Here is a 25,671-nt window from a genome sequence, read left to right as displayed (position 1 = left end):
CGGGGAGGCTGGAGGGCTGGAAGAGAACAGACTCCCTCCCACGGACACACCTGAATATGTGCCCGCTCCCATGACATCCCTCCCAGCCACATCTGCACATGATGACTGCACACACAGTCACAGCAGCACCTGCGCAGTCACGCGCGCACATAGCCACACGCATGGACATGTGGCACTGATGCACGATGGAAGGAAATGAACAGCCATCTGGAGGCTGTGGGGCTCCAAAGCCCAGAGGATGCTGCGCAGCTCCGTGCAGTCTCAGAGGAAGGGAAAGTGGGAGGGAGAGTGTGATTTGGGGAGGGACTTGGGAGGAGCCCTCAGCTCATGAAACAGAGCTGCAAAGCAGGCAGGGCAGCATTCACATGGCTGGAGAGCAGCCCACAGGAGCAGGAGGTGCAGAGGGGCCCCACAGCAACCAGTGCAGGAGCAAGCGGGGAACCTGTGTGCTAGGGATTGAGCAAGGCAGAGGTGGTGTCAGTGTCCCAGGACTAAGAGAGCTTGGACTTGCATCTCAGCTATCTACATCCCTTGTCTCTGAGCACCCCTCATCCCAGGCCACCTCGAGGGCTCTGTAACACTGGCCTCCCATCTCCTGACCACTGACCACCACAGCCTCTCCCAGGGCTAAGCTGCTGTGACTGGATCCACGGGTGCTGTGTTTGGGACGCTCGGGTCCTGGACTGTGGCCAGCATCAGGGCTCCCAGGAGTGCCCCAGCCAGGGGATCTCTGCATTTCCCCAGCTCTGGAATCTCTTGCAGGGGGCCAGTATGTTTGTTTCAGCTGGGACACAGGACTCTTCACTGGGGCAAAACTGAGGAGGCAAAACCAGCGATGCAGCTTCTCAGCAGTTTCCTGAAGCTTCTTGTGGCTCTTGCGCTGCAGGCATCACACACTCAGGTGAGGGACCCCCAGCTTCTAGCACCCCCCCCAACGTATCCTCCACATAATGGATCTGTGGGAGCAGAGAGGGCCACTGGCAGTGGAAGAGTCCTTAGGGATCCTGCTGTAATGGTCCCAAGCCCCATTAGCCCCCTTGCATCACTGTGGGGCTAGAGCATTGCTAAGGAATCGCTCCTGTTGTGTATTTTGCAGGCCAGGTACAGTGGGGGGATCAGTCTGAAGCTGTTCTTGGGTTGCCCCACCACTACCCATCCCTGGTGTCTGAGCTCCGAGTGACCCTTTGTTCCTCGGTCCCTCCCTTAGCAGAGGAACAGGGGGCTGACTGGGGTACTGCTAGGCTGGCTGGCGATGGGAGGGATGATGGGGAGGGCAGAAGATCAGTATCTCAGGTGCTCTCTGAGGATAAGGCTGGCTCCAGCTACTTTCCAGGAAAAATAAACTCCCAGGAAACATCTTGTGAGAAGAGAGGAAGTGCCCTTATTGTAGGGAAGCTGCAGTGGGGCTGTGGCTTCCAGACAGTCCAACAAGTGCTCATTTAGCTGAAAGCGTCTAGAGAGGATTCATTACCTGCCTCCAGGCCCAGGCCCCAGGAGAGCAGCCCAGCAGGTGCAGGACAGGGCAGCTTTGTGAACTCTGATCCCCAGGAACCCTCTTATACCTGGCAAACCCCATCCGGCTCTTGGGAGAAAAAGCAGAGAGTTTCCCATCTGCTGAAAGTCAAATGGGAGAATCACCTCCCCAGAGCCCCTACAAGGGGCGTACCTGCCATGTGCACTGTGTCCCAGGGCATGCGCTGTGACCAGCATGGCAGCAGAGTATTACTGCACTGAAACAGGGGTGTGACATGATGCAGGGACACCATCTGGGCTCCAGTGAATGAGGTCTTAACAGTGACCCCTCCCTTGTACAGCTTCTCAGGGAAAGTCTATCCAAGTAGCTGGTTGGGTATCCAGGGCTGGCAGGAAGCCACGCCCAGCCCAAGAGACGGTGGGGAGATATTTTCCCATTTTTAAGCTTATATTAATTTGCTTTGATTTTGGGTTATAAACATTTTCCATTGAAGAAAAGTCCAGCCCTGCTGACACCCCTGTGTTTTGCTTCTGCTGAGTGTCAGTCAGCTGAACAGGGCTACTCTCCTACTGGCTGCAGCCAGCCCACTTTTTGCTGTGATCCCATCACAGTGGGGCAGCCTTGGCCAGCATTTAGATGGCAAAGCCCCGCAAAGGGAAACCCAGGCCATGCAATAGAGGAATTAGGATTTATACAGCACCTGAGGTGCACATGGCACTTCACAGCTAAGTACACGTGGCCCCTGCATGTGTCCAATAGGGGCAGATGACAACATGCTGTGAGCCGGTGGGAGGGAATCAGATGGGGTTCTGACAGCATCATGATGGCTAGGGAAAGGAGGAGGGGTGCTGGGGATTTCTCCTTTGGGGTGTTGTGCTCCATTCTGGGTCAGTTGTGACCCCAGGCCCCAGTGTGGCAGGACAGGGGCCGAGGTGATAGGTGTTGTGTGGATGAGATGTAAAGTGAAGTGCTGACCATGTGTGGTCATTAGATCCCCTAGCATGTTGGATAAGAGCTGGGTGTCTTCTACCTCCTGGGTGTCTTCTACCTCCTGCAGTTTGAAGTTACACAAAGTCTTCACCTTCACACAACCCCCTCAGCTGTTGTTTAGTGAATGATGTCCCACCTAGCCCCTCTCCTGGCACTCAGGGCAGGGTTGGTCCCTGTTGTGTTGCACTAGTCTACAGTAGTTGTACACTTGTTTAACTCCATTGCTGGGCGCTGTTACACAGCTGGCACATTACACCCCAGAGGTGGCTGCATTAAGTGGTTAGTGAAATGATCCCTCGTGGATCTAAAGTACTTTGGGACTCTTCAGAATGTAAAATGGAAAGGCCGGATGGTGCAGGGGACTGGCTGTGCAGGCTAGCATTACAGCAGCTATAAACATGCTAGACAATACTTAGTCCTACCATGAGTGCAGGGGATTGGACTAGATGACCTCTTGAGGTTCCCCTCTAGGCCTGTGATCCTATGCTATTTATTATCATTGTTATTTACTAGCTCAGTTGCCTTCCTGCTTCTCCATGTATACCAGCAAGTGCCCCGAATGCTCCACAACAGACCTGAGCTGGAAGGGCTGAGTGCCCTGTGGGTGGGTGGGTGATGCAGGCAGATGGGTAAGAATGGGGGGGTTACACCACAAGAGTTTGCTGCATTGTGCTCACTCCCTGCTGCCTCTTCCTAAAGGGCCTGGGCCTCACCTCTCTGTATTTCTCTCCCTAGCAGTGGGACAGGTTCAGCAGAAACAGCACCTCAGAATGGCAAGGTGAGTTTGCAGCTGCTTCTCCTGGCTGTGTGTGAGAATATTAGATTCCCTGTGGGCTCCGGAATTCTCTCTCCCCTCCTCCCTGCCCAGGAGCTTGGGGATCCCCTCTGTCCTCCAATCCCAGAGGAGGAGACAGCTGCAGGGGAGGGGACTGGAGGCTCCAGAGGGAGGTGATGGGATATAGCCTATGGGGAGTCAGACTGGGACTATCATCAGCCCCTGCCTCCCCTGGAAGTTAGATCCCCCAAGACTCCCACATTAATGCACCCTCGAGAAGGTGCTTATCCAGCCCTCCTTCAGAGCCACTGAGCTCCAACAGGGCAGGCCCCCGGGATCAGAGCTGGGCAGAATTCTTCAGGTGAAATTTTTTTTTTAAAGAAAACCTCAACTCCAGTTTGACCAAAATGTTTTGTCAATTGGTGTTGAAATTTGCTGAATTAGTTCAGATAAAAAAAAAGCCAACAAGTTTTGTTTGGACATTTTCAGGCAAAACATTTTGACTTTTCGGTTAGACTTTTATGTCCATTTAATTAAAAAAAAAATTAAAAGGCAAAAATCAACTGCACTGATCTGTTCAATCCTGGGGTGGGGGGCAGGCGGGGGTTGGGTTGGGTTGTTTTTACTTTTTTGGAACTGCGGCTGCCTGAGCTCTGAGGCAGCTTCTCCTCTGACAAGGTTTTGCTTCAGGACACGAGCCAACATGTAACTATTTGGGGTTAGAAGGAAACTTCCTCTGAGGCCAGCTATCCCATAACTGCTACCAACAGACTTTCTTCCTTTGATCTATCTGGCACTGGTCAGTGTGGAGACAGGGTAGTGATCTCGCTGGATTGCTGGCTGATCCAGTAGGACAGCTCCTATGATGAACACTATTTTTTGGCATGTCTCAAATCAGGACACCATCCCCCTGTCTTGTCCAAATGACATAACATTTTCCATAAAAATTCAACCACCACCACAGGCCTCACTCCCTAGTTTTAAGGCTGATCAGAGTTGCTTGGTGATTTTTAAATGGGGGCCAGAATTGGGCTTCTAGAAGAAACTGGCCTGTTGTCTTAACTATGAAGTGGTGCCACATTTTGCCAGATCTAATGGAGATTTTTATCAGTGTCTGGAGATGAAAAATAGCCTGACTCCAGTGCAGCGCATGACAGATGGGACAGGAAAAGAGCAGCAGATGGGACAGCTCAAAGAGGAGAAAACTAATCTGTTAGCCTGGAGGGACAGTCATAACGTTGGGAGCTGCCTGCAACTTTTGGGGCACACAGCAGGGCTTGCTCTGGTGCTTGTGCCACATACATGGCATGCCTCCCATACTCTGCCCTCACTCAGGCAGTAACTCCACTGTTTAGTGAGGGTTTGAGGGAGCAGGCCAGCAGGTATCTTCTGGGCATGAACTTATAGGGCCTCCCCTCCACCTCTGGGTCTCTTCCAGTCCTGCCCTTCCAGGAGGTTTGGGGCCGCAGCTTCTGTCGGCCCTTGGAGATGCTGGTGGATATTGTGTCTGAGTACCCCAGTGAGGTGGAGCACATGTTCAGCCCTTCCTGCATCTCCCTGCAACGCTGCACTGGCTGCTGCGGAGACGAGACACTGCAGTGTGTCCCAGTGGAGACGGCCAATGTCACCATGCAGGTAAGAGCCAGGTGGGCTCAGCTCACAGCGCAGGGACTCAGGTTCCTCTCCTGGTAGCTAAGATAACAATGTCAGGACATAACACAAACATGGGAAATTAAGGCATGGAGAGGTTAGCTGACTTCCCCAGGGCACAGTGAGTGAATCAGTGTCAGAGCCAGCAGCAGAAGTCACCAGTCATTCCTGACATTCCACTGAACCCTGAGGCAGGCTCTTTCCCCACATCCATGCTTCGCCCTTGGAGGTGCCTAGGCTGGGACAATGCCCCCGTCGCTGGCTCTTTGCTGTTCTCCCTTTTATGACTTGTCTTTTTTGCTGAAAGGTCTCATCTTGGATCCTATAGTTACAAACGCAGGGAGCCTGATACTGCGTGTATCCATGTGGATGTGTGAGATGAGAGCGGTTTGTTGTCCCTGTGATGTGTGGTGCCCCCTGGTGTGGTGGCCTGAGGTGGACACTGCCCTGAAATTGCAGCAAAACGAATCCCTAGGTCTCTGGTTCTGTTTTTTTCTCTGCCCCTCTCATCATAACCAGAGGTGTCTTTAGGGATGGTGGGCCATCTACCCATCACCATTTAGAGCTAGTAACTGCACTGGCATCCTGAGAGCCCTGTTCCTCTGGGACATCAGAAGCCTGTGGGGCTGGAGAGGACGAGGGCGGTGCTGAGGCAGGCTGGCAGGAGAACAGGAGAAGCAAAACAACGTTTTCAGGATTTGCTGGACCCAGGCTGTGGGGACCACACATTCTTTGGGTGGGAAATCTCGGGGTGCATGGATGGACCATGAAGCTTCTCTCCTTTCCAACAGCCTCAGGAGGCTGCACTCTTACTTCACAGCCCTCCTCTAGCACCACCTAAGGTGCCTGAGATCAGCATGCAGCCTTGGCAAGGAGCAGCGGGGAGGGGAATGATGAATCAGCTTTGCCATGGAGGTGTAGGGAATTACTTTTGTTCCTTTTCAGCTCCTGAAGATGAAGCCAGTGGGGCAGGTGCCCTATGTGGAACTGTCCTTTACAGAGCACAGGCAGTGCGCGTGCAGGTATGGACCATCCCGGCTCATTCTTCTCCACCATGCAGGGAGTCGCCAAGAGCAGGAGAGACCCCAGGGTGTGTCACCTCTTACAGTGAAGGCCTCAAACCCTTCCACAACCCAGGGGTTGGCAGCCCACCATGGACCCCTTGCTAAGTGGCTCTCCAGCACCATCTAGTGGCCTCTCACGAACATATAGAGGCTGTTCCAGAACCACATTGTTTCCCAGCTTGCTCAGAAGCTCTGACCGCTGAAGAATGAGTCAGGCCCAGATTTTCAAAAGTGGCCTCTGGTTTTGGATGCCTCAATGTTAGGGGTTCAAACTGAGAGACCTGAGGCCTGATTTTGAGAGGTGTGGGGCAACTACAGCTCCCGTTGCCACCAGCTGAAGTTGCGGGTGCTTAGCACCTCAGCAAATCAAGCATGAGGGATGTCAGTTTGGATTCCCAAAACTAGTGGCCACTCTTTTGGCCGTGTCTGACCCTCACTCTAGTTCCTCATCTGTGCTGTGTCCTGGCGTCTCCCCTTATCTCCGGATGCTACTTTGATTGAGAGAAGCTACACTGCATTAAATACTTTCCGGGTGCGCTTTTGTCACAAGTCATTTATGTCATTGGCAAAAGGATGTTCTATCATTGCAAGGGGGAGGAGCCCAAGCGTGTGAGTTCTGGCAGGCAATCTGTCAGTTAGGATGTAGTCCCAACCCTGTGGAATCAATGCTATTTCCCTAGCATCCCATCTTCCCCCAGTACCTAGGGGCTCTGCAGATGCCACATATGCAGTGTGATCATTTTACTCTCTCCTTTTTCTTCTCCAGGCCTCGGCAGGATACACTGAAGTCAGGAAGGTAAGTGCTAGTAGCAGGGATTCTGGATTTTGGGACTCTCAGCCCTGGCTCATCTCCCATCCATTCAGACACTTCTTTTTCCCCTTTCCTTTTGAAGGAGGAGACCCAAAGGCCGAGGCAAGAGGAAACGAGAGAAGCAGCGACCTAAAGGCTGTGATCTGTGAGTGGGCGTTAATCCAGGATGAGGGGTCAGGGCAGCAGGGCCGGTGCAACCATTTAGGCGACTGCTGCTAGGATTTGGGGGGTGCCATTTCCTTCGGCAGCGACCGCGGCGGCTGGATCTTCGGCTGCCCCAGTTGCCGTTGGCATTTAGGCAGAGGGAGCTGTGGCAGGGGAGCGCGAGGAGGGCCACCTGCAGCAAGTAAGGGAGGGGTGGCACGCAGGGGAACTCCCCGCCCCAGCTCATCCCTGCCCCGCCTCCTCCCCGAGGACGCCGTGGCTGCTTCACTTCTCCCACCTGCAGGATTGCGGAGCCTAAGCTGATTGGTGCTGCAAGCCTGGGAGGCAGGAGAAGTGAAGCAGAGACGGCGTGCTTGGGGTTCTTGTGTTCATACATGGAGCAGAGGTGAGCTGGGGAAAGGGGGGTGCCTCAGGGCGGAGGGTGGGGAGCTGTCGTGGGGTGGGGGCGCCTCAGGGTGCAGGGGGGAGCTGCCATGGGGGGGGCGCCTCAGGGCGTGGGCGCAGGGGGGCAGAGAGCGCAAGGTGGAAGTTTCGCCTAGGGTGCGAAACATCCTTGCACCAGTCCTGCAGGGCAGTGTCTCTTTTCAGAGGTTCCTCCAGCTCTTTGGCTGCAGCTTGCTGCACAAGTGGGGTTTAGGGACAACACACCAGCACCCGGAGTGAAACTGCTGCATCCCAACACACAGGGGCTGATACAGACCTGGGCCTGTCTCTGCCACCTTTTCTGGGGATCTCAAAGTACTTTTCAAATGTTCATTAAACCCTCCTGATCTCTGACTTCAGTACTGCCCCACTGGGAGGGGACAGTGTCATTAATGCAACTTCACAGGTGGGAAAACTGAGGCACAGAGAGGCACGGACTTGCCCAAGATCACCCAGAGAATCAGGAGTAGAGCTGGGAATAAAACCCCGAGCTGTTAGCTCCCAGTCCCCCTCTTCTAACCCCTCATCCTGTCTCTGTGCTATGCTCTCTTTGCAGATGTGCCATTCCACGCAGTTAGTCATCTCAGCAGGAGAGGCAGTACCACAGTGCCCATACTTATTACCAAGTCCTCTAACCACCTGTATGTATGTGCCAATTGCATTCTTGACTGAACCCTGTGGGACTTGTGGCTACTTGCACCTATGAGCTGTGACCCTCCAAGCAGACAAGAAGTGGTGAGGTGAGCGACAGGACGGGAGCATGGGCCCTTTTGCCGGAGAGGATGACCTGGACTCTTACTTGGCCACCTGCAGGGATACAGCTCCAAGACCAGGGAAACTCAGACGCGAGAGAGGCAGTCACCCCTTAGGCTGATCTGCCCCACATTAAGGGCCTTCCCAGGAATCTCTGCACAGTTCACATTAGTGGTTAAAGGACCCAGGGACCAGATTCAAGGCTGAAAATCTTCATAATGAGGCTCAACAGATCCAGGGCTTTGCATTCAACACTCAGCCAGAGGCCAGCAGGGAACGAGCTCAGCCAAACATGGGAATGTTTTGTGGTCCCTGCAGCTGAAGGAGTATTCCAAAGTGCTGAGGGTGCAGCACGACAGCACAGAAACTCAGGCAGGTGCCAGCCCAGAGACTGCTGCACTGGAAATGTTCCTTGTTGTTGTCACCCACAGGAATCTTGTGTTGCCACCTCCACCTTTGCAGAGCAACCCTTCCCTGAGCTGCCAGCTGGTGGAGGGGACAACACAGTCATGAAGGAAGGAAACCTGTCCCTGGTGAGGACTCCAGAGTGGTGTCTGTCCAGCTCCCTGCACAGGAAAGATGTGGAGAAGCTGCAGTGAGCGGGGCTGGGGGCTGGCCTGGGACTTGTCTGCTTTAGAGTTCCCTGAGTGGGATGAGATAGAGAATCCCAGGTCAACTGTATCACAGAGGGAATCATGACACCCCAGCACCTGGGCTGCAGCACGGTTCCTGGGGCCCCTCTCCTGGCTGCAGCGCAGCAATTTTCAAGCCAAGTCTTTCTGAATAAAACCTTACCCTAGAGAAATCCAGAAGTCAGCTATGAGAATGCATTTGTCTCATGTCCCCAACACCTGTTCTTATCTGCTGTCCTCTGAGAAGCACCATTCTCCATGTGCTTCTGGGACTGGAGGTTCCTCACAGCCTGTGCTTCTCCCTTGTTCTCTACAGCATGTCCTGCCAGTGTTCCTACCAAGTTCCCAGCCTTTCCTTTTCTACCTGCTGGGCCGGGACAGGGACGGTGCTTCCATTTAGGTGACCTAGGCGGTCGCCTAGGGCACCAGGATTTGGGAGGGCGGCATTTTGCGGCTCTCCGCGGCAGGGGGTCCTTCCGCGCTCAGGGTCTTCGGTGGCAATTCTGTGGCGGGTCCTTCACTTGCTCCAGGACCCGCCGCTGAAGTGCCCCGAAGACCGGCAGCACGGAAGGACCCCCCCGCCGCCGAATTGCCGCCAACTGGGAGCGCGGAAGGACCCCCGCCTAGGGTGCCAAAAACCCTGGCACCGCTCCTGGGCCTGGAGTTGCTAGAAGCTCCCTTAAGGGCCTAGAGGGCTCCATTTGGGTTAACCTGAGACCCCTTGTTACTCTGTTCAGTAAGAAACCTCAACAGAGCTGATGGCCTCCAGATGGTACAGCCCAGAAATGCAGCATGGCCACCCAAAAGCTACAAATACCCCCATCTCCAGACAGTTCCAGCCTGAAGGAAGGTCAACCTCTGCCTCTCTGACCTGCAGCCTCAGAGGAGGGGGAGCCTGGCAGATAAGGCCATGCAGAAGTTGCCTTCCCAGGGAACTGTGGGATGCATACCCATAAGTCATAGCACTTAACTGAATGCTGTCCCAGTGTAGCTGCAGGGCAATTGAACAACCCATAGACGCACAAGCGTGGATGCAAGTGTAAATGCAAACCATCCTGTTAGCTTTGATTGAGTTATGCAACCCCAGCTAGGAACAGTCGCACTCACTCAGTAGTGCAGAAAGGCCTATGGGAGTTTGGGCAGCACTCCCTGTCCTGAGCTGAAATCCTCAGTCACCTCCCAGGCAACTCACACATTTCAACTTTTCTGAGACCATGGGGGGCCTGAGTGCTGCAGCCAGATGTCTCCCTTGGGCCAGGCTGTGTTCTCCCCCGTTCACCATCACCTTCCCAGCTCTGAAATTAACTCTAAATCCCTTGCCGAAGGGGTGACATGCTCCACTTTCTCCTCTGATCTTCCCTGACCTCTTTTTCCACATATGCCACCTCTCTCTTTACCTCCCCACCTCCTTCCTTTATTGGTGATCAGTCACTGGAGGCCTTCACCCTTGCCCTACAGCCCCTCTGCACTGGCTGTGCTGGTGCAAAGGGGTTATAGGGCAGGTGTAAGCCCCCACCCCTTCAGGGCAGGGCCGGCTCTAGCCATTTCGCCGCCCCAAGCACGGCGGCACGCCACAGGGGGCGCTCTGCCACTCGCCGATCCCATGGCTCCGGTGGAGCATCCGCATGCGTGCCTGCGGAAGGTCCACCGGAGCTGCAGGAGCAGTGGACCTTCCACAGGGATGCCCGCGGGAGGTCCACCGGAGCCGCCTGCTGCCCTCCTGGCAACCGGCAGAGCACCCCCCCGTGGCATGCCGCCCCAAGCACACACTTGGCATGCTGGGGCCTGGAGCCGGCCCTGCTTCAGGGAATACCCTGGCACAGAAGATTGTCTGTGGGAGCCTCAGAGACAGCTCTGTACCTGCTCCCCTGCCCCCTTGGAAACACCCAGCATAGGCGACACTTGAGAGCAGCTGGGAATAGGAGGGTAGAAGCTGGGTTGTTGTGTCTTAGAGCTCTAAATGCCACTAAGAACATGGTGAAACCACACTGGCACAGTTGGAGTCTGAATAACCATGTTTGACCCAATTCCTATACACCACAGTTGTCTCAAGACTCCAGCTATTCACCATTGTGGCCAGGCCCATATGGGTCTTGGAAACGAGAGCACACCCTGACGGATGAATCTGGGCCCATGTTTTCTCCCCTCCAATATGCTGTTACCTCAGAGTTCAAACATAGGAATCCCCGCACAAGAGCAGAGCAGTGATCCACCTACTGCAGCATCTGGCCTCTCACAGTGGCCAGAACCAGATGCTTCAGAGGAAGGTGCAAAATAATACTAATAATTAATAATCCAGCTATGGAATAACCTGCCCACGGGAGAAGTTTCTTTCTGCTCCTGTCAATTCTGATTTACACCCTGACCCCTGAGGGTCTGTATCCCTTACACAAGTCCTGTCACAGTGTGACGACGGGTGTCCTCATCAGCCTTTTTTCATCCTACTACTTGACAGTGGTACAGTAAATTGTCTTGTCAAGTCCCTCAGTCCCCCGCTTTCTAGTTCCTCCCCCCGCTCTCTGTGCAGGCAGCATGCCCAGCCGCCAAGGGTGCTCAGCGGGATGGGACGGGAATTCCCATCTCTGCTCCCTCAATCCCTAGCTGACCAGCGACTCCGCTTTACAGCGCCTGCTGGAGGGCGGCTTGGGATCGCAGGCATTTGGGGCCCTGAAGCCGGGGTTGCACGGTTCGTGACACACCCGGGCCATTCCCGGGATGGATGCAGACGGGACAGAGCCTGGACAATCCGAGCTTCGTCCGCCACCTGATTTATCAACAGCCCCACGGTCCCCGGGTGTCTCTTTCCCGTGTTGTAGCGGGGAAGTCTCTGCGCCCCCCTGCCCCTCCCACGCCCCGGCTGGCTCCGGGCAGCTCTCCCACTTCCAGGGCAATGTTTTGAGCCTGAGACCTTTAATCCAGGCTCTCACCGCCACCCCGCTGCGCGCCTTCGGGCTCGGCCATCAGCTCCCCCTCCCGCGCGGGCGCTGCCTCTTTAAGACGCAGCCGGTGGCTGAGCTGCCCCAGGATTGGTGCTTTATTCTAATGGCCGCGGGATGAGCTCATCTGCAGCCAACCGCAGCGGCTGTGGGGAGCCGGCACCTCGCTCCGCGCCCGCGGAAACCGGCCCGGCCCCAGCAGCGGGGCTAGGGCAGCGGCTCCATGGGGGCGAGGTGGGTCCCGCACGTCAAGCGAGGGACCAGGCTCCTGACTCCACCAGGTACCGTTCTTCCTCGTGCACGTGATCTGCCCCAGAGCTACCCCAGCCCCGTGCCCGAGCCCCTTCCTCTGCCCCGTGGGATCAGGCTGGCTCCCTTGCGGGGCTGGGGCTCCTGTTCCCCTTCCTCTCGCTCCATTCTCCGAACAGGAGGGTGGATTTGTAGCCAAGTAGTGGGGCCCGTTAGTGCTGTTTCACTGCTGCTACCATCTTCCTAGCAGGGCCCTCCTATGGCCCCAGCGCCAGCTCCCCGGCAGCGGCAGCAGCAGCAGCAGCCTGCCCAGAGCAGCTGGGACTCCAGCAATATGAGCACACGTGCTGTCGCTGCCCCCTGGCTTGAAGTGGTTTCCAGCATAGACTCTGTTTACAGTTTGGTTCAGTGGCTCTCAGCACCCCCACTATACAAATTGTTCCAGCAGTGCCCCTGAATGTGAGCTTCCTCACAGCAGTGCCCTGCCAGCACCAAGCCCTGCAAACTGTAGTCCCATGCATTTGTGACTGGTTCTGTTAACCTGAGGCTCTGTTAACCTGAGGCAGCTCCAGGCAGATGGGGGCAAGTAGGAGCAAATGCTTGTTGTGACCAGTGTTGGTCTATATCTCCTGGATTATTAGCTTGTTCAATCACAGTGGAATCCACGTGAAAGACCCCAGTGCCCTGACTGTTCCATCCATAGAGACCCTTTGTTACATTTCCTCTGGAGGGATGATCAACCCTGATCCTAAACGTGGAGGCCCTGGGGTGAGAGCTTTGGCTCATGATTGTACTCTCCTGCAGTTTGCAGCTGCTGATCCATTTCCTGCTTGGTTATAATTTGTGTCAGCAGTGATAAGAGACCAGAAATAGCCTTTCACTTTTTCTTTACAGCAGCAGTGGAGCCCCAGCACAGCTCTGCAAATGTTCCTGCTTCCCCTTTCCCTGCTATTTCAATCCTTGACACCCCCACCCAGCTCTGCTAATGCCCTGCTATTCCAATCCTGGTCCCCTAAATAGCTCTGCCAAAGTGCTTCACTCCTTACCAGCTATTCCAGGCTCGGTTTCCTCCACTAGCCAGTCGTGCCAATGTGCAAGACCTGACCTGCACCCCCCCTGCTGCCCTCTCAAACTTGCCAGCGGCTTCCCTTCTACTGCCCCCAACTCCTCCCCAGTGTTGGGTTGAAGGGCTTTGTTTTGCTTCTCATCTGCCTTCCCCCCCACCCCCTTTTCCAGGATTGCAGGGACTGAGCTGCTGAGGATGCCCTGAGAGTGGCCAAGCCATGAGCAGAGTCTCCCGTGAGCGCCTGGACTCGGAGTCCTGCTCCCGGGCACTCTCCCAGGCCCGAATGTACCTTGAGCAGATTCGGAGCCGTGTCTCTCCAGGGGGCCCTGATGTGCACGGAACTGGGAAGCGGGATTACCTGGTGGATGCAGCAAAGCAGATCCGCCTGGCACTGGAGCGGGATGTGAGCGAGGACTATGAGGAGGCTTTCAATCACTACAAGAATGGGGTGGATGTGCTGCTCAGCGGCGTGCAGGGTATGGTGGGCTAGGGGTGGGAATGTAAGGTGCAAAAGATGCAGGGTATATAGGCTTGGTAGCCTGTGAGGTTCTGGGGTGCATTGAGCACGGGGGGGGGGGTTAACAGCACATTGGGTATGAGTGCTCAGTGGCTGTGTATGGGGGCTACACAAGAGACTGGGGGTTGGTGGTACAGGGCACTCGGCAGCACGCTGAGATTATGTGCACATTTTGGCAGTATTTAAGGGGAGGAGAATCTGCATGGCTTTACGATGGAGTTCTCTGGGTCTCTATGGTAGCAGCCAGGGATGGTGGAGCTGACACCATGACTAGCTGGCATGGAGAGGGAGCAGAGTGGGCAGGATGATTGACCCATTCCCATCACCAGCTGTCAAGCAAGGAGGCATGAGGAAAAGGATGATGACTGAAGGCAGGGCTGCAGAGTAGTGACTGGCTGATGTGGGGAAGACGTGGCATGCAGAGAAATGGCGTTGGGACATGGTGTGAGAATGAGGCGTTATGAGGGGCAGAGTGTCTGGATGAGCCATGTGACATTGAGACACGTTGGCCAGAGTGTGATGAGGGCCTAGAATGGATTAAAGCTGTGTCCTTCGCAGTCGACCCCAATAAGGAGCGCCGTGAGGCTGTGAAGCGGAAGATCACACAGTACCTGAAACGGGCTGAGGAGATCTTTAACTGCCACCTGCAGCGGACTCTGGGGAACGGGAGTTCCACTGCCACGGTGAGGAGGTGGGGCTGGGAAAATGGCTTCATAGGGACCCCCTGATTGCCCTGGCCGGGACCTCAGGGTGCAATACTGACAGCACATATGGTGCTGGTTGGACTCCCTGTGTGGGGCTGACTGGGATTCATGTGGAACAGCTGTGTTGGGGAGAGGTCTAGGACCACATGGCTACCAATCCGAAACCGTAAACATACAAAGGTGCCTGTAGGGCTATAACACTGCCATCCTGATCAGGGAAAGGCTGAACAGTGCCCAGTGGTGAGGGAGATGTAGCTCAGCCTAGTGAAGACTGGCTCCAGATCCTGCATGTTAACTACCAAATGTCACCAGGGGACAAGGTTTAGAGAAGCTCTTTCTCAGTACCTTAAATGACCACTTCCTGGGGCGGCCCTGTCTGGAGCACCCAGAAGAGTGGCTATTCTTGACCTAGATGACACACAGCAGTGGCTTGAAAAGTAACTGTAGTGGGGCTGACATGAGTAATGGGGCTTGTTGGCACTGCATTGTTCTGAAACTCTCTCACCATTGCAGTCCCTCAGATGCAGCTGCACTCATGGGATGGCAGCTCCTGTCTATGGGTCTGCATGAACGCAGGTCTGGGCTGTGTGTCTCTGCCATGCTCTGGGTGCTGCTGGACAGAGAGGATCTATTTTATGGTGCTGGTCAAGGCAGTGAGGGAGAGGTTTAGGGGCTACTGTGTCGCAGTTGACTCAAAACGAGGTTCTGCAAGGAGATCACCCCTCAGCTCCCAGAGCCCTGCAGGCTCCTTCCTGCCCCAGCATAGACCCCAGGCTGCCCTTGTTGGATAAGCTGGGCCCAAACCAAGATTGAGTCCTGCACCAGCTGCAGAATGTTGATGGCATCTATAGGAGGGGTGGTGGCTGAAGGGGAGCTGACACTACCCAGCTGCAGAGGTGAAGGGCTGAGATGGCTCAGCACAACCATAGCCCATGGCATTATTGGGACTCATGAGGTTTTTTAGGTGGTTTATTTAAGCCTCAATTTTTCTTGTGATTTTTCTCATTATTAACAATGGCTGTGATCCCTTGTTTTCAGAAGTGCTGAAGCCACAGGTTTCCCTCAGTTAAGGTGGACACCATGCCTGCCTCTAGTGAAAATGGCTTTCATTTCTCTTTCTTCCCAATGGGACTGAAGCCAGACTGTCCTTGGCTAAGGTGGCAGCCACAGTCACCCTGTGCGGACCAGACAGGAGACAGGGGAATGTGGAGGGGCAGGGAATGAGACCAGTGGTGTGGGGGTAAAGGGCATGTGAGGAGCTGGGACCCAGACTGGAAGATCAGGTGAATGTGCGAAGCAGTGAGACAGGACGGAGAATGTGGGGAAAGCAGGAAGGGCTACTGGTGGGGACGGGGTGACTTTGGGGACTGGGGAGGTTAGAGAGGGAGAGTATGGGGTGCAACAAATGGAGGGGGAAAAGGAGGGAGTGTGAGAGCAGAAGATTGTGGGGCAAGCAGAGAGAAGAGTGTGGCAAGATGCTGGGTAGGGCACAGTGACAGCCTCGGCTGGGGCAGGAGACAAATGTGGGAGCTGAGTGAACGAGGGGGGTAGAATGGCAACTGCCTCACCTTAAAAGTTAGGAGAGGGTAAGGGCAGTCCCCAGTTCTGTGTCTGCACTTAAGGTTGAACTTACATCCGCTGGAGGTCGGAGCTTTGCTCTAAAGGCTCAGAAATCCAGACACTGGCTGAAACCAGAGTCCATTTCTTTTCTTTTCTTTTTAAAACAGTCACAATTTTGGGTGTGTGTCGCTGATGGTGTCTGGACGTTTAAGTTTGGCAGCTTTTCTGGCTCCCCACAGATGAAAAGGGAGACCCCTTCCAGCTGCACCCCTGGACAAGAACATCTCCAGAATCCTCATTCTCATTTCTCACTGCCTCACAGGGCTACAGCAGCCTTCGCTTTCGGCCCATCAGGACGCTCAGCTCAGCTGTGGAGAACCTGAGGCGCTGCAAGGTTGTGGGAGTGATTGAGAAGGTAAGGAGCTGCAGCAGAGTCACAGCAGCCTGGACATCAGCTGCTGAGAGCCCCTTGCATTGTGCATGCCAAGCAGGATTGAGGCTGGTCACCCACACCTCTCCCACCAGGGAAAACCTGAGTGCTAAAGGGAATGGGGTGACTCAGCAAGGGGCAGTCTGAGCTGACCACTGATTGAATGGGCAAGGCCCCAGTGCCTTGGCAGGAGGCCCAGAATGGTATTGGTGTCTCAGGGGGTTCTCTCTCTTCTGAGCTAGTACTGATCCCTGGGTGGTGGGGAGGCATACTGTGCCACTAGGGGCACTGTTGGATGAGAAGTAAAACCGATGTCCTGACCACTCACAGCCATTAAAGGCCCCAAGACCTTTGCAAACAACTCAATGTCTTTGCCTGATTCCAACCTGCATAGCTACATTTTGCCTCCATAAACTGATGCCCAGTTGCTATGGCGACGGATGCCCTATAGGTTCTATAGAAGCAGAAGTCTGGATGATGGGTGTTAGTTTCCATGCACCCTCAGCATATTGGGGCCTTGGAAGGAAGGCATTAGGTTCCCTCCCCCTGGGCCCCTAAGGAGGGTCAGAATTTTGTGTGATGAGATTAATTCCCTTCTGCCTCCCCCCACCCCACCCCTCTCCACTGGCAAGGCCCAAAGGTGAGATGAAACGTGTTAACACAGACCTAAAGGAAGGAACATAAAATATTGATGCGGGAAGCTGAAAATGCTGTGGGATTTCCCCCCCTCCCCGGTTTAGTGTCACTAACTCTTCCTGTATTCCTTGTCTCCTTATCTCCCTATTTCTGAGGTAACTAATGTTGACTGATTAAAAATGTGGCTGGAGGGCAGGGGTAGCTAGAGACACCAAAACAGTAAGGAAAAGAGGTAACTTTGAGACTAAAATGAGCCAAGTCCCTTGAAATGGGACTTGGGGTGACAGAGTTCATCGTTTCTGATCTGGGCTGTCACCATTGCTTGCAGGTGCAGCTAGTCCAGGATCCAGCCACTAGGGGGACCTTTATACTTAAGGTGGGTGTTTCCTATCCCTGGGCTCCTCCATCTCCCTCTCCTTTGGGGGAACCCTCCAGCAAGAGGTGTCCCATACCAGCCTGACCGCGAGAAGTATTTCCCATGGGTTCCTCAGCTCTGGTTTGTGCTATTCAGAAGAAATAAATTTTTATAGTTGTATCCAATGTCCCCCTAAAGTCTCCCTTTTCCTGGCATGACCCCCCCCCACACACACACTTTATCTCCTGCAGTCAGAGAGGAATTCAGTCTCCTTGGTCACTTAAACATGAACTGCCTTCCCACTGTCCCTCTAATGGAACTCAGTCCAATGGAGCTGGTGGAACTCAAGCCATGGATCTGTGTCCAAACATGAATTGGGGCAGAAATTACATGATTCTGGGAGTTCTCAGTCTGAGTCCCTGGGGCATTTGTCCAGCACAGTTAGGAGTGATTATCACTGCTCATGAAAAGCCCAGAACTGTAATAACAGAGAGCTTGGAGGCTGTGGGGTAAGAATGAGGGACATCAGCTGAAGCTGTGGGCGTGGGGAGGACTGGAGTAGCTGGAGGGATTGAGGTGGATGGGCAGAATTCTGTGGGTGGGGACCAGCCTCAGAATAGCGATGGAGGTTACAGATCAGGAATAACCTGCATTGGCAGAGCTGTGTGGGAGCCCAGGTGTGGAATAGTAAGGGGCGCTGTGTGAGTGTATTGGTGGGGCTGTCTGAGCAGGGTTTGCTGAGCTCAACAGATGGATAGCTCTAGTCTGTGTGACCCCGGTGGACAGAAGTAGGAATGAGGGGCTTGTCAGAATGGAATAGACCAATAGTCCCTGCCATTCAATCTTCTGCCCTGGTGGTGGCCAGTCTCCAGGGATTCAGTGACACTCGAAGTTCCCAGCTGTATGTTCTCCATGCAGAGCCTCCCTAAATCCCACGTGGAGACCCGTGAGCGGCAGACCATCATCCCGCATGGAGTCCCCTTCATGGCCAAGCTGCTGCACTACTATGTGAGCGAAGACTCCATCTTCCTCCACCTTGAGCATGTGCAGGGTGAGTGTGAGCGCCAGGACTCTGCTTCTTTCTTGTCCTACCCTCTGCTTCTCTGACCTTGATCTGGAGTGAGTGTCTCTCGTGCTAGAGCTTTTTGGGACTGTTTTGCAGTGAGGGTGATTCTGCAGGGCTCAGAGACCCTGCAGTGGGAGCCAGCAAGCAGCATTGCGGGTGTGGAAGAATAGATAAGAGGCTTCTTTATCCTACTGTCTCACCACATGGATCCCATATTAGGCTGGTGGAGGCCTGGGTATGATGATGGGGCTCCAGGTTACTGGAAGCAGGGCTGCTGGACTTATGGAGCCCAGAGGGAGGGAATGGAAGCTCATCAAAACATAGAAATTGCTGTACTGATCAGACCATTGATGTGTCTAGTCTAGTATCCAGTCTCCCATGGTGACCAATAGCAAATGTATCTGAGGAAGGTGCAGAAAACCCTGTTGTGGACAGATTGTGAAACAACCTTTCAGGGCAAGTTCTCCCTAACCCCCTCAGCTGTGTACCCCTCTACCTGCTCTCAGACTCTGCTGCCAGGCATTATTTTGTAGACTTGCATCATGTCCCTCCTGTTCACGTCTTCTTTAAACTAAACTCTCTGAACTAGTCAGTCTGGGTCGTGGCCTGGAAGTCCCTCCAGGCCTCCAATCACTTGCACTCCCGTCTCTGAAGCCGTTTTCTTTAGGCTATATCTGGCCTGTGAGAGAGTGACCAGAGCACGGTGCTTCAGCTGGGAGTGTGCCCCACTAACTAAGATAAGAGGGTTCAGAGCCTAGCGAGGGGTGTGTTCTAGTGGCTCCCATGATAGGAGAAGGCAAGAGTATGGGAGAGGTCCTGCAAGATTTCCAGCCCCAACAGGATTTCTGGGGAAGATTGAGATCTCATGGTATTTGGCATGAGATTTGGAGCCATGTGCTCAGAGCCACTTCCTGTTTGCTGATTTCTGGCAGACAACCCACCCTAGGTCACTGCGGGGTGTGCTAGTTACCGCCCTGGGGCTTGGAAAGAATGTTTTCCCCATTCCACCAGATCGGTGGAGGTTGGCTGGGTTTTTTTTGCCTTCCTTGCAGCAAAAGCTAGGGTTTGGGTTTGGGGCAACTGGAAGGCTGGAATTCCATCTCGGAGGTCACAGTTTGGACTCACATGGGAACTGTTTAGTTGTCCGAACTTTTGGCAGGTTCCCAGCGCAGGAACTCGCTAATGTAGGCTCTGATCCGAAAAGGTACCATAGTGGGTATCCCAAGGGCATCTCTTTATGAGATAGGGGCATGGTGTCTAACCCCCTAGGGGCATGGTGTCTAACCCCCTAGGGGCATGGTGTCTAACCCCCTGGGGCAAATGTGAACCAGGGGCCAAGAGACTACTTCAGGGAACCACCCTGCCAATATGCTTGATGGCAGTGCTGGCTGGGGATGTGGTCCCCTCTTGCCTCTGCCCCTGAAAGGGGGAGGGATGCTAGTGGGCAACTGGAGACATACAAATTCCCTCCTAGTGTGATGATTAGTTCCCCTTGCAGTGGGAACCCCCCAGAATTGGCAAAGGATCAATGGGGTGTGAGGGACTATGCTGGGCTGCCTACCAATGGGAAATTTGGATGTAGTTTGACTAATAAAGTTGAGGCCTGGCTGAAACCCATAAATACCACATGTCCTTCCCTTCGTCCACACAATGAGAACATGACCGCATTGTCCTACTGCCAGGAATATTTTCAGTTCCACTCCTAAAGCATCCTGACATTTTGTTTTATTGTCCAACGGTGCTGAGCAGAGATTGTCACTCTGTTATCTGTGATGGTGCCTAAGCCTTTGCCCTGTGTGGCTGCAGCTCATTTCTATTTAGCCCCTCATCTGAGTAATTCAGATTGTTCCTTCCAAGCGGGCATCATCCTGCTTCATCAACACTGAATTCCATCTGCCATGGTGCTGTCCATTTGCCCATTCACTCAGGAGTTTCTCAGTCTTTAGTCTACACTTACGTAGATAATTAGCTGTGAAGGTTGCCACCCCACTGCTCACCCCTCTCCCAGAGTGTTAAGAAGCACAATGGACAGTACTGCTCCTCAGGGTGCTTCTTTCAACTTTTTTTTTTTTTGCCATGCTGAAAATTTATTTCCTTTGTTTTCTGTCAGGGATTAGAAATGGGCTAAGGGACAGAGCTGTATTCGCCCCACGACTATTTTGTTAGTCACTTTTGAGGGGCATTGTAAAATTTTTTTTGTTTTTGAAAGCATGTGTAAACTACATTGGCCTGTTCTCCTTTTCTCCCCCATTATTTTGCTGATCCACTAGATTAGAGGGGCATGATTTTCCTTTGCAGAAGCCCTGCAGTTTGCCCCATCATGTCATTATCATTTAGACTTGGAAGATAGAGACTGGCTGGGCAACAGGGAGCTGGTTAAGTCTTCCAGATTCTGTGCCACTCCTGCCTCAGGAGGAGCTGTAGAGCAGTCTGAGGGGTGCTAACTGATGCTGCTGACATAAGGGCCGTTAGGGATCAGCATAGCTCTGCCCTTCCTCTGCCACCCCTCCCTCCCCTGGTCCCCTGTGCTGATGTGTGATGGCTGGCAGAGGGGGTAGCTTGTGTGGTGACTGACTATGCCGGGGAGGAGTTCCCCTCCAGCAGGGGAGTTCTCCTCTGGCTGCAGGGCTCACTGGTCTGCAGTTCCCAGTGTTGTTGTTGTGCCTTTCTCACATAAGTGCCACATTTGCTACCCTTGTTATTCATGGAGTAGCTGATTTTAATGTGACTGCAGATTTTTGTTAATTGCTCAGCCACTTCATAGTCAAGCTCCTGCAGAAAACTCCTGGGTGAATGCCATCCGAGCCTGGGGACTCACTGATCTATAATTTATCTGTTTGTTCCTGCACCCCCTCTTTGGGCACTTCAGTCTCTGACAGTGCCTCATCTTCATTGTCATGGGAGCCAGAAAGGCCTTCTGGGGGCATAGAGGAAATGGTCATGGGGCAAGAGGAGAGGTGAAAATGGTCTGAGGTCTAGGAGGGAGACAACTGTTGGGATCAAAGGGGCTGAGGAGAGCGGGTGGAATTGGGCCCTAGGAGGAAGACGAGGTGGAGACAAGCTGCTGATGAGGCCAGAAAGAAGGGGAGAGAGGAACCCACTGTGATTATGGGGCCCAGAGAAGATTCTAGATGAATTTTTTTTTTTCAGCATGTGAATTTAAGATGCTCAGCATCTGAGCCTGATGCCTGCTGAGCCCTGAAGGCTGGTGTCAGGGTAGCAGGTGGTTGGGGTGTCTGTTTGTCTGCCAGGGACCTGGAATGGTTTCCACCCCATAATACTTTCTGCCTTCCCTTCACTCTCCAGGGGGGACACTCTGGTCCCATCTCCACTCCCGGCCTCGTTTACAGCAAGGTTCCTCTGATGGCCCCAGTATCCTAATCCCGAAGTCCAACTCAGTTTTGGTGGGCGATGGTGAGGAGCAGCGAGTAGAAACCTGCTTGGGGGCTGGCTCTCAGTCCAGCCAGAGCTCCAGCTTCTGCTCGGAGAATGGCACTGACCTCCCAACCTCTGCAAATCACCACCCACCAGAAATTGCTGACCAGTCGTCCTCTCGGGAGCAGTCACTTGACCACATGGGTGCCAGACCAGGGACTGGCTGCAGGTTCCATACTGGATCTGCCAATGGCTATAAGGGAGTTACTAGGGGGAAGGACTCAAGTGCAACACACACTCTGTTTGGTGTCACTGATTCTGTCTTCGTGGCAATGGCCAAGGGATGCAGCCATCTGACCAACCAGAGCTTGGCCTTCCAGTCATGTGACTTGTTAACCAGCAGTGATGGTATCAGCAGTGTATCAGAGAGGGAAGATTCTCAGCAGGACACAAGGCTACTGGCTGATGAAAGGCTGCCCCAGTCTCCTGCTGCAGCCTCGAAGGCTATGGAAGGAGGCCACCTGGTGAAGGTGGAACCTCGAGTTTTCCAGGTGTCTGATACTCCCTGGGCTCAGCCCACATGGTCCCTAGTGGCTCCCCCAGGACAAAGGCAGCTGCACCCTGGAACCACCCTGCACAGCTCTAGCAAGTCCTTCTGGTGTGACTCTGGGGGGAAAGAGTTGTTGAGGAGCATCTCAAGGGCCCAAGAAGGAGCAGGCCATGGTCAGCATCCAACTGCAGGACAGCGTGGGCCTCCAGCCCATCGGTCTTTCCGAGGGGATGGCCAGGTGACCTGGGATGTGAACGAGGAGCTCATCCAGCTGTGGGCAGCCGAAATGCTCTTGGCTCTGGAGGGACTCCATCAACAGGGGGTGCTGTGCCGAGATCTCAACCCCAGAAACCTGCTGCTAGATGGTGCTGGTAGGTGCTGCTTGAGGCTATAGCATGAGGAAGGGTTTTATCCCCTCAACAGGGGGGCCTGTAGCATCTGATCCACTCCAGGATGGTTTGCCCCCTCACTGCATCTCTCTGTGTTTGTTCTGTGAAGTCTGAGCATCTCTGATCCAGACCCACCCCTGTGCTCCAGGCCTTAGGGGCCTCTAGAAGACTGCTACAGTCTGCTGTGCATGAGGCAGAACAGGGCTGCTCAGCAATGTTAGCCACATGGAACACATCCTGTTTCCTGGGAGTTCCTGGCTACTTGGGACATCCCTCTGAGCCTCTAAAAGGGAAGTTAAGATTTGCTGGGGCAGTCAGGCTAACAGTCCCCAGGGCTAATGGTTTGGGGACCTTTGATTCTGCAAGTCAGCCTTCCCACCCTTGGTCTGGCAGCCTGAGTTCAGTGCTCTCCAGAGTGCACTGCATAGCCTGACTCTTCTCTCGAGGTGTGTGTGTGTGTGTGTGTGTGTGTGTGTGTGTGTGTGTGTGTGTGTGTGTGTGTGTGTGTGTGTGTGTGTGTGTGTGTGTGTGTGTGTGTGTATAAAAATGTGGGGCAGTTTAGAAACCTACAAAATAAACAGTGAATCGTTACAGGGATCCTTTAAATGAGGAGCTGGGAAAAGTGACCCTTTCCCCTTGCCCCTCATCCTCTCTTCTTGCTCCATCCAGTTACTTCTGCTTAGATCCCATCCTACCCAGTCCTTCCACTAGCTGCAGACTTGTCATTCACACTGCCCCTTCCTCAGAAGAGTCTAGTCCGCCGAAATCACACGTTCTGGGGCCTGGTGCTCTGTTGGGGCTCAGAGCAGTGAAAACATTGGAGCTCAGCTATGTTGCAGGGCACAGGGGAGGTGCCGGTGGGGCAGCTTTTCCCACCAGGTCCCGTTGCAGGGGACAGGAGCCTGGAGGGATAGGGCCATGGCTTGTGGCACATGCTGCAATTATTGGGTGTCTCTCTTTTTTTTTTTTTTTTTTTTTGTCCTGACCTCCCTACCCGCCCTGACTGGCGCTGTTTCACAGGTCACATCCGTCTCACCTTCTTTGGCCAGTGGACAGAAGTGGAACCACAGTGCTGCAGCCAGGCCCTAGAAGATATGTACAGCGCCCCAGGTAAGGGAACAGTCTACTGCCTTCTCCGATGCCCCCTTGAAACACTGTGAGAGATTTATATCTGCCCAGCAGCATCTCCCTGTCTGCCTGATCTCTTCCAAAGGCAGCAGCCACCAGCACCCATGGGAGCTTGATGTGCGGTTGCCTTTCAGCATCTCCCTCCTATTTGATCTTGAACTCATTTGGCTTTCTCTACAGAAGTGGGTGGGATTTCTGAGCTGACTGAGGCCTGTGACTGGTGGAGCTTTGGGTCCCTGCTGTACGAGTTACTGACAGGAACAGTGAGTGGTTTTTGTGTCCCCATCTTATATCAGGCAGGGGGCAGCATAGTATCAATCCTACTGTTGGTGCCCCAGTGCACATGTGGGGGCTAGGAGGAGTCTGCATCCTGGTACTAGTGTCCTGGGGTGTAGCTTGGGCTCCAGGCTGAGTTGTCACTGGGCACATGACTCCTAGTACTGGAGCCTGGATATCTGGATGCTGCTCCCCTGGGGTGCTGAGGGCCTGAAGCTGATGAGCCATTGAATTATGGGAGATGGGCACTGGGGGGCTGAGACTGTTACTCCTGTGATGCTTGGGGAGGGGCAGTGGCAGATGAGGTGTAAGGAGGACATTCCTCGTTCAGAACAGTGTCCGCTGCACAGGGTTCTCCTCACTGTCTGCCTTTCTCTCCTGCAGTCGCTGTCCCAGAGCCACCCCTCGGGGATTCACCCTCACACCCAGCTGTACCTTCCAGAGAGGCTCAGCCTGCCTGCTGCATCCCTGCTCACTGAGGTGAGGACACCCAGCTGGCGTGAGCAGGGGGACAGGGCCATGGCTCTGGAGCAGGGATAAGGAATCTTTGGCTGGACCCTGCTGGGTGAGGGGTGGAAAGGGCCCTCACTGGGGCTGTGCTGCTGCTCCCAGTCTCATCCCTGTGTCCATTTCCTTCTAGCTGCTGCAGTTTGACCCCAAGCGACGATTGGGCTCTGGAGGAGGCGGAGTCAACAAGCTGAAGAGCCATCCTTTCTTCAGTACTATCCAGTGGAACAAGCTGGTTGGCTAGACTGACCCATGTGGAGCAGTGGGGAGTGAAGGATAGTGTCAGGCAGGGGGCTAGCTGCTGCTGTGTGGGTGAGGCCCAGGGAGAGACTCAGATCCTGCTGGAGAGGCAGATTATCCCCCTAGATCACTGGGACCTGTGATCCTGGGTGGTACTTGCAGCTCTGCCAGTCTCAGGGAGGTCCACTTCTGCAGGGGCTGATTGTGGGGGTCTGGATTGGGTCCAATTTGCAGCCTTGGCTTCTTCCTCCTGGGCTAATTTCCATTTGTGTTGCAGTAGGATTTTCAAGAGATCAGGCCAGACTGGGGTCAAGTCACATTGTCTTCCTGCCCTCCTTCCCCCAGGTCCTCCCATTCTTGCCCTACATCTAACCCAACCCTGGTAAAAGTCACTGACCCCTACAGAGGCAAAGACATCAGTGCCAGTGGGCCTAACTCAGCCACCTTGGCCTACTACCCTTGCTGTCCCATGGGTTCCCTGGGACATTCCTGCCCCTCTTTGCCCACAAGCTCTGTGGGGCTCTCCTTGCCTGGTGCTTGGTGTGGGAAGCCAGTCTTTGTAACTATGAATGAGACTCCCCTGCTCACCCAGGGGCCTAGAGCGGCAGTATCTCCCTCTGGGGCAGGCCTTGTTAGTGTCCAGCTCCTTGGTTCTCCCTGCCCTTATCAGCTGGGGATCCCATCCCAGTTACTTTCTCCCCATTTCTCTGCTGCTGCCTGAGCTCTTTATGGCTTACTAATGCACTCCCACTGGCTACCACTAGACAGGGTCTGGGGTTGTGGTCTGTCTCCCCCACTGGCTGCATGTGCACTGGCAGCACCTGCCCATGCTGTCTTGTGAGAGGGGTGGGGAGAAGCCCCCCACTCCCCTCGGTGTGTGAGAGGCTCCCCCTGGGATCTCTGACCTGCTCCAAGTGAATGTCTGAAATCAATAAAACAGCTTCACCCAA

General features: G+C 54.2%; 2 protein-coding genes across 3 annotated transcripts; both read left to right on the top strand.

The window, feature by feature from the left end:
* Window positions 1-375: 375 nt before the first annotated feature.
* PGF (placental growth factor) lies at window positions 376-8,904 on the top strand. The gene is made up of 7 exons (XM_032801997.2): window positions 376-901; window positions 3,200-3,242; window positions 4,678-4,874; window positions 5,835-5,911; window positions 6,720-6,749; window positions 6,847-6,909; window positions 7,909-8,904. The coding sequence occupies exons 1-7, from the start codon at window positions 836-838 to the stop codon at window positions 7,928-7,930; spliced, it is 498 nt and encodes a 165-aa protein (XP_032657888.1). The 5' UTR covers window positions 376-835; the 3' UTR covers window positions 7,931-8,904.
* Window positions 8,905-11,851: 2,947 nt separating this feature from the next.
* On the top strand, window positions 11,852-25,671 carry RPS6KL1 (ribosomal protein S6 kinase like 1). 2 transcript variants are annotated; one of them, XM_032801944.1, is made up of 11 exons: window positions 11,852-11,954; window positions 13,167-13,464; window positions 14,064-14,188; window positions 16,092-16,184; window positions 17,164-17,211; window positions 18,109-18,241; window positions 21,563-22,552; window positions 23,591-23,680; window positions 23,879-23,961; window positions 24,359-24,454; window positions 24,615-25,671. In XM_032801944.1, the coding sequence occupies exons 2-11, from the start codon at window positions 13,206-13,208 to the stop codon at window positions 24,723-24,725; spliced, it is 2,028 nt and encodes a 675-aa protein (XP_032657835.1). In that variant the 5' UTR covers window positions 11,852-11,954; window positions 13,167-13,205; the 3' UTR covers window positions 24,726-25,671. The 2 variants fall into 2 exon arrangements, with proteins under 2 accessions (XP_032657835.1, XP_032657836.1); XM_032801945.1 differs by having other exon boundaries at window positions 13,159-13,464.

This window comes from Chelonoidis abingdonii, chromosome 4 (assembly GCF_003597395.2).
Source record: "Chelonoidis abingdonii isolate Lonesome George chromosome 4, CheloAbing_2.0, whole genome shotgun sequence".
NCBI lineage: Eukaryota > Metazoa > Chordata > Testudines > Testudinidae > Chelonoidis > Chelonoidis abingdonii.
This window is presented reverse-complemented; position numbering and strand designations above follow the sequence as displayed.